This window comes from Hipposideros armiger, unplaced genomic scaffold (genome assembly GCF_001890085.2).
Source record: "Hipposideros armiger isolate ML-2016 unplaced genomic scaffold, ASM189008v1 scaffold_181, whole genome shotgun sequence".
NCBI lineage: Eukaryota > Metazoa > Chordata > Mammalia > Chiroptera > Hipposideridae > Hipposideros > Hipposideros armiger.
Genome location: NW_017731531.1, coordinates 756,327 through 764,340, shown reverse-complemented (window position 1 = coordinate 764,340; position 8,014 = coordinate 756,327). Strand labels below are relative to the sequence as shown.

At 55.7% G+C, this 8,014-nt stretch overlaps 1 protein-coding gene across 10 annotated transcripts in view; it reads right to left on the bottom strand.

The window, feature by feature from the left end:
- Positions 1–3,393: 3,393 nt before the first annotated feature.
- The window catches only part of ABCC8 (ATP binding cassette subfamily C member 8), a 76,456-nt gene continuing 71,835 nt past the window's right edge, over positions 3,394–8,014 (bottom strand). For 4 of the 10 annotated variants that reach the window (XM_019652538.1, XM_019652540.1, XM_019652539.1 and 1 more), the window contains 8 exons: positions 7,734–7,854; positions 7,452–7,582; positions 6,490–6,568; positions 6,194–6,302; positions 5,698–5,801; positions 4,775–4,954; positions 4,233–4,295; positions 3,394–3,703 (listed from right to left, as the gene is read on the bottom strand). In XM_019652538.1, coding sequence (XP_019508083.1) covers positions 3,396–3,703; positions 4,233–4,295; positions 4,775–4,954; positions 5,698–5,801; positions 6,194–6,302; positions 6,490–6,568; positions 7,452–7,582; positions 7,734–7,854 — 1,095 coding nt within the window. In that variant the 3' untranslated portion in view covers positions 3,394–3,395. The other 6 variants (XM_019652541.1, XM_019652542.1, XM_019652543.1 and 3 more) reach the window with 5 other exon arrangements.

Sequence of the window (8,014 nt, the reverse complement as noted above, 5' to 3'; positions counted from 1 at the left end):
AGCTAGAGGGAGGCGGGCACAAGCTCAAGCCCCACCCCCTCCCTCCCATCGCCGTTCACCACCCACTGGCCTTGGGGGTTTGCCCAGCCTGATGTACCAAAAGAGGTCCCTCCTGCTCACGGCCTATGAAATTAGAGCAGGAGGCGGGTGAAGGGAGTCGTGACCTGCCCTCTCAGTCTGGGGACAGCAACCCCTGTCGCCCTGGCTCCCCTCCTCAATTTTTCTATTCTCATTTGGGTCAATATCCGCCTCCTGGCGCAGCACTGGGCTTTGCTGGTTCCCAGAGAAAGGAGGCACCGAGGGGCTGCGTAACCAATTGAATTGGGTGACTGGAGGAGATTAGGAGGCCCGAGGACTTCTCAACTGACTGCCTCTTCTCTTTGCGGGTGCTCTTAATCTGTTCTGAGTCATGGCTCTTTTGAGAATCTGATGAAAGCCACGATCTCCCTCCCCAGAAGAAAATATACCTTAGAAGATGTAGGAACACAGTTTAGCAGCTATTACAGGGGATGCTGGATGCAGCAGCCCAGAAGCCTGGGTGGTTACATTTTCTCAATCGTGACTGTCCTCACAACCCCACCCCTGCATTTCAAAGAGGGTTCGAGCTACTGACACTTGCTTTACACCCACAGCCTGATTTCTTCTACCTCAGGTAATGGGAGGCCCCTGGGTCTGAGGGGCTGTATTAGGGCTGCTGCCTTGGGCACTAGGGGGCCCAAACTTTTGGCCTGGACAGGACTGGTGTTTTTACTGTAGACATAAGCCTAGGGTTGCCCCGTAGTGTGGGCCCCAGATGGAGAGCCTCCAGTTATCAGCTGAAGGGAAAGCTTGCTAGGTCTCTGTTGTGACAGTAATGGCCCCACTCCCTCTCTGGGATCTCAGGTCCTTATGGAGAAACCCCTGACCTATGTGTGTCCATTTGTTGGTGTGGGGGCTTGAAGCAGGGGCTGGAAAGATAGGGACAGTGGGCATGTGGGCCACAGTCGGACACGGTGTGACTTTCATATTGAGTTTTCCTTTCTCTCCCATACCCAACTGTAGGCATAGTGAACACTACTACTCAAGTAAGTGTGATCTTGGGCTATATTACTAGAGGTGCAGTGCCTACGGTGGGGAGGGGAAAATAGGATGAGCAGAGTGGGGAGCTCAAGGAGACAGGGTTACACAGGAAACCTCTGGGGCAACTGCAGCTGTTTAGCCATCAGAAAAGGGGCCTTGAAGAGTCCCCCGGGAGTTTGGGCACTATTGCAGAAACCCTGGGGGGGTCCAAGGAGGATGGACTAATAATTTGGTGTGGCCCCAAGTGTAGACTCAGTATAGACACACAGTGGAACAGAGGCAGGCTTTGATTTCTCATATAGAAGGGTCAGTTCTAATAACCAGAGATGACCTATGTCAGTAGGGTATCCAAGTCAAGGTTGGCAGATTATCAGGGTTTGGATTACATTGGCCTTGGGCATCCATTCAAAACTTCAGTGTGGGCCCTGCCCTGCCCCTGCTACTTCCATTCAATTCCTTGAGGGGTGGTGGGCATGGGAGGGATGGGAAACCTCTTCCCCTTCCCAGACTCTGCTCTTAGGAGGCCCGGCAGTGGAGGGAGCTGCTGGGCCCCCAGAGGCATCTCAGAGCTGGAAAGGCCACGCCCTGCCTCACAGTGTTGCCCTGAGGCCTCAGCTATTCTCTGCTCTACCCTTTCCAGGAGGGTGAACACCCTATTCAAAAGTCTGCTCCATGCCACTCCATCCTGCACCTCCTCATACTCATCTCTTCCAAACACCACACTTTTAAGGACCCGATCTCAAAAAATTTCTTCACTTTCCTTTTGTTCAGAGGTTTATCCCAGACTACTTGTCCTGGCATTCAAGGCTCTCTGATCTTGTGCCCTCCACCCCCACCACACACACACACACACACACACACACACACACACACACACACACACACATACTCACACACTCCATGGGCCCTTGTCTCCAACTCTCTGCCTTTCTAATTCCTACCCCTTCCATGCCCAAATCAAATCCTGCCTCTTCCAGGCAGCCTTACAGGATTCTCCCTTCCTGAGCTCCTCTGGCTCCTAGAACATCTAGAAGGGTTTGTTTGGTATTGGGTCCCTCTCCAATGATTGGTGGGTTTTCCTTATGTTGCATGACTCTGACCCCCTTGCAAACAAGAAGGACGCAGGCCCAAGGGTCTGATATAGCCCGTACAGAAGGCAACATGTAATGATAATAAAATGATATGTAAATGAGCACCTGCCTTCAAGGGCAGGTGTGTACTCCTGTTTTATGATGCAGATGGACAGTTGTTGTTTTTGTCTCCCCAGTGTCTGGACCCCAGCATCTCCCAGCCACCACCCAGCTAACTTACGATATATGCACTGTGCTTTCCCTGAGGGGTCACCCTTCCCCCACGTCTGAATGCTCCTACATGGGGGACGGAGACAGGGACATGTGATTCAGTCCTAGCCAGTCAGTGTATTCCAGCCCTCTGACCACAGTGATTGGGTGGGAGTGGGGATATGACCCAAATTGGTCCGTGGAGATTTGCTACCAAGATTTTTGTGGGAACTATTGGGAAAAAACATATTTTTTCAGAGGGGTAGGAGATCAGCTGGAGCCGCTAGTGGCCCTCTGTTATCGGGGAGGGAGAGGAAGATGGAACCCAGAAATAGACACATCTCTGATGCCAAACACCCGGATCCAGCCGTGCTTGAAGAGGTACACCTCCTGCCCTTCTCAGTCACATGTGACAATAGATTCCCATTTTTGTTTAAGCCACTTGGAGTTATGTTCCTGTCATTTGCAAGGGAAATGGTACTAATCCAGGATACTTGAGGCCCAAAAATTTTAATCCAAAAATTAAAGAAGGAAGGGGACCACACACTATGGAGATCTGCTACTTTATCTGATGAGATAATCACAAAAATGCTATAAGTCTTGTTATGGACTGAATTGTGTTGCCCCCAAAATTATATGTTGAAACCCTACATTCATATGTCGAAGCCCCCAATGTAACTGTATTTGGAGATAGGTCCTATGAAGAGGTCATTAGGTTAAGTGAGGTAATAAGGGTGGGGCCCTAAGCCAATATGACTGGTCTCCTAATGAGAAAAGAGACACTGGAGATGTACACACACAGAGGAAAGGCCATGTGAGGGAGGACACAGCTAGAAGGTCCAAGGAGAGAGGCCTCAGGAGAAACCAAATTTGCGACCTTGATCTTGGACTTCCATTCTTCAGAGCTGTCAGAAATACATATCTGTTGTTTAAGCCACGCAGTCTCTGGTACTTTGCTATGGCAGCCCTAGGAGACTAATACAACCTTCATTTCTCAGATAAGGAAACCCGCTTTGCCCACGCTCACAGCTTCTACAGGTCTGCCTGATGCCAAGGTCATGCTGGCTCTGCTGGACACCACAGTCCACCCCAGCCCTTGCCCACCAGAACCAAGGCGTCTGGTAGGAAATAACCAATCTCTTTATTTACAAGTGATTTACAGTTTGAAAACCCAGGCGGGAGGTGGGGGCAGGGTGGGGCACGGATGGCACTTGGGCTCTGGCAGGTCATTTGTCTGCGTGGACAAAGGAGGCGAAGACACTGTCCTTCCGGCTGAGCAACTTCTCTGGCTTGTCGAACTCCAGGATGGCACCGCGTTTCAGGACAATCACCAGGTCGGCACTCAGGATGGTGTGCACACGGTGCTGGGCCAGGCAGGAGGGGGCTGGTCAGGGTCGGGAGGGGAGGGGCGGGGCAGCTGAGGGCATCCCTCCTGCAGCTTGAATGAGGGGGCATGTGGCCAGAATGTCCAACCTCTCTGGTGACTGCCCTTTCCTGGGGTGGCTGTGAGTCCAAGCCCTCCATCCATTAATGACACCCTCTCCCTCACTAAGTCTCAGCTTTGCCCCAACCTCCAGGCTTCAAGTCTCAGAGATCCCCCCACTCCCTATTTTCTATGGAGAAGTAACCCTAGTCTAGCTCACAGGGCCTTGGGACAGGGGTGGGCCTTGGAACCTGGAGAATGAGAGGGGAGGTCTGAGGGACATGCAGGTGCAAATCTCCCCTACCCCAAATCCTGCAATTCAGGCTCCCTGCAAGCCCTCCAGACTCCTTGCCCCGCCAAGCTCCAAGATCCTCTTTGATTACCAGGCCCACATGATCCCAGGGGCTGCCCACTGATGACAGCCTCAGGAGGCCAGCCCTTCCCTCGCACCCCACCAACGGGCCCCTTACCGCGATGGTGACCACGGTACGGTCTGCGAAGGCTGTCATCACCACCTTCTGGAGGATGTTCTCCTGCCAGGTAGGAACAGCAGCTGTTGCTCACCTGCCCAGCAGAGGGGTCTGGCCTGGCTTTGGGGATGTGAGGCCCAGGCTTGTGGCCCAGCTGCCATCTGACCCCAATCCTAGCTCCACCCCCCTGCCTCTGTCTGGCCCTAGTCCCCTTAGGACTGACTTGGTTCCCAGCACTAAGGGGCTGGATTCAGCCTGTTGGGAGCTCAGCTCTGTGCCTGTTATGTATGCTGTGAGTGTGTCTGGGGTGTGCTGGGTGGCAAGTGATGGGTGTGAAGTCTCTGTGGGTCTGTGTGTAGTTTGTGTGCATGTGGGTTATGAACATGCCCTAAGACTAGCTGAGTCAGGGTTTCCTAGCCTTTCGCCCTTTCTGCTACGAATGGCCCTTGATGCTAAAGGCAACTCGGACTTCAGGATTACTTGGTGCAAACTTCTGCCTAACACCCCAAGACCCCCGTCCCGTGGATGTGCCTAGGACCAACCGTAGCCATGTCGATGGAAGCCGTGGCCTCGTCCATGATGAAGATGCTGGTCTTTCTCACGAAGGCCCTTGCCAGGCAGAACAGCTGCCTCTGGCCCTGGCTGAAATTCTCCCCGCCTTCCGTGATGATGGCATCTGAAACCAGCCCCAGGGAAAGGAGCAGGGCTGAGTGAATCCTGCGCTGAGTAGAGTAGATGGTATGGCTTGCGGGGTGTCGGAAAATATGTGTACAGGAGCAAATATGTGGGTGTGTGTTGCGAGTACAGCTGGGTAGGGTTCCTGCGCCTTACACAACACGGACGACCTGGATTACAATGAGAAGAGCGCCCCCTGGAGCTGCGTGGTGCTGGGGCCTGGGCAGTTCTGGGAAGGGCATGCGCACTGAGTGTGTGTGTGCATCATGTGTGCGGGCCTTGGTGGGGGCTGATTCTCTGAAGTCAAGCCTTGGCCAGCCTCTGTTGTCACAGGGGCTGCAGCAAATACACCAAGGCTCTGCAGACCGCTGGGGTGGGGGCACCATCTTCCCAGCGGCCTCGATGAGTGCCGGGTGCCTGTGACTTCCCAGTCTTTCCTCTCCATCTTTCCAGCAGCACTGGGCAGGCAGGTGGACAAGGAAGGGCAGGGCTGAAAATATCGCTATGGTATCAGGGACTTGCAAGCTCCATCTCACAGGGACCCCTATTTCACGCCGCCCCCCCCCATGCCCTGCAGGAGGGGTCAGACCTTGAACTGGCTAGTTGTGTGACCTGGGGCAAGCCATTTGACCTCTCTGAGCTCCTGTATGGTGACAGGTGGGACTAAATGGTCTCTGGAGTCTTGCCCAATACCAGACTCCAAACTCTGGGCAAACCTAAGACATAAGTTTTCCCACTGAAGGAGCCCTTTCGCGCCTAGCCAGCCAGCTGCTCAGCCAGCAGCAGTTACCGAGGCCTCCTGGCAGCGCCTTCACCACCAGCTTCAACTGGGCAATTTCCAGGGCCTCCCACAGCGTGCTGTCAGAGCACTTCTTCTCTGGGTCCAGGTTAAATCTGGAGGGTGACACACAAAGCTCCCTTAGGGAGGGGCTCCATCTCCACAGGACTTTCAGAGGGTGAGGCTGGGGAAGGGAGCAGTGAATGAGAACTGACTGACTGGAGGCCTGGCTGTGAGGGGGCACCAAGCTGGTGGCATTGCAGACCTGAAGGTTTGGGGTACTCCTACCAGAGCCTGCCCAAGTCTAATGGGAAAGAGAAGGGCATGGGTATAAAACTCCTCTGGAGAACCAGCGTCAGACCCTCGTGCCTGAGCAGGGCTGCCTGCCAGGGGAGGTGGGTATCCAGCTGAGTGCTCCTGGCCTCGCCCACCCCCCTCTTCTTTGTGCTCCAGATCCAATGGAGCTGAGCCCGGCCTGGGGTGGCCTGGCAGGGTGGGGGGGACTCACCGGATGGTGCCGCTGAAGAGGACAGGGTCCTGCAGGATGATGGAGAGGCGCGAGCGCAGGGTGTGCAGTGGCAGTTTGGCGATGTCAATGCCATCGATGATGATGCGCCCTGCGTGGAGACAATGTCACAGGTGGGGCGCCACTGAGGGGAATGTGGTGCTGGGGATGGGTTCAGCCCGTGATGATGCAGGGGGAGACAGTGATTGCTGGGCCTCCTGTAATGTCGGAACATACACCAGGACTGAGGTCCCATCCGTAGCTGTGGGTACCTGTGGTGTGCCCGCCGTGTCACTCACCTTCAAACGTGTCTACCATGCGGAAAAAAGCAAGAGAGAAGGAGGACTTCCCACTGCCTGTGCGGCCACAGATTCCAATCTAGAAAGAGAGGGGTGGGTACGTTGTGGGGGCTCTGGGGGTGGCTGGGAGCCGTTGGTGCTAGCTCTGGGGGTGCACAGGCATGGGAAGCCATAGCATGTCTTATCCTGGTTTTCTGACCAGCTTCTCTTTGGCCAGGGCTGGGCAAAGAGATTTGGGCTTATTTCCTGCAGTGGGTCCAGAGGGGGCTCCCACGGGGACCCACACGCAAGTGCAGGGTGTAGATGTCCATCTGCCTGGGCATGGGTGTGGGCCTGGCTGTGCCTGGTCCTTGGCTTCAGGGGAGTTGGGGACACTGGTGTGTCTGTGTGCATGAGTGTGGCAGAAGGGCAGGGGGTGGCTGAGTGCGGTGTGCAGGGATGTGTCTGTGCGTCCCACTTTAAACTGGAGCCATCTCTGACCCCATCGTTTCCTGGCCCTTGGGTACCAACTGAAATGACAATAAGGGACCGATACAGAGATATAGTGACAACGAGATGGAAGGAGAGGGGCAGTGGCAGAGAAAGCAGAGAGGGAGTGAGGAGGAGGGAATCAGTCGGAGAGGTGGGTCAGAGTGCCCGACAGGGGCTCCCTCCCCCAGGCAAGGGCGCCCCTAGACCCCTGCTCTGAAGCTCAGAGGGCAGTGCCCTGGGAGAGTCCTGACCATTTGCGGTGTGTGTGTGTGTGTGTGTGTGTGTGTGTGTCTGACAAAGTCCCTTAAACCAGGCCGGTCAGGTGGGTGAGTGAGGACAGCAGCGGGAGGAGGAGTGAGGGAGGGGAGAGGTGGGCTGAGCCTTGTCGGTGTGAGGGGCCCAGGGCCAGGAGACTGGGTGTGAGGCCTGGAGGGCCCTGGGGGGCCACGCGCCCTGGGACGCTGCCAGCCCTCTGCCCTCCCGCCCCTGACCTTCTGTCCTGGGGAGATGAGGGCGTTGACGTGCTTCAGCACAGGCTTCAGGGAGCTGTCGTAGCGCACGCTCAGGTTCTGGATTTGAATCTTCCCTTGGTCCGGCCAGTTCTTGGGGATCAGCGATGGTTCTGGGGGCCGGGCGGCGGTCAGCCAGCAGGCGTGGGCCTCAGCTGGTATCCAGGAGTGCCACCCTACCCCCAGGCTCCCTCATGGCCTCCCTCAACCCAAACACACCCCTGCTCCTGGCCCTCTCCCCAGAAGCCCTCCTGTACCCCTCACCCAACAGCCCCTCGTAGCTCTCTGCCTCCGTTTTCAGGAGCCCGTGGATGCGTTTCACGGCCCCCAGCTGGATCTCCATGTCTGCCAGGTTCCTCACCATCCAGTTGAGGTAGTTGGAGACCTGTGGGGAGTGACCATGTGGTCCTATCCTTGGTCACCAGGCTGCTCTTCCTATAGCTGAGGAGGGGTTGGGGGCCCTGATGTCTTTTGCTGCCCACTGGCTGGTTGTTCAGGGTGGCCCTTCCCGGAGGCATGGGAAGTGTTACAACGAACGTGCCTCC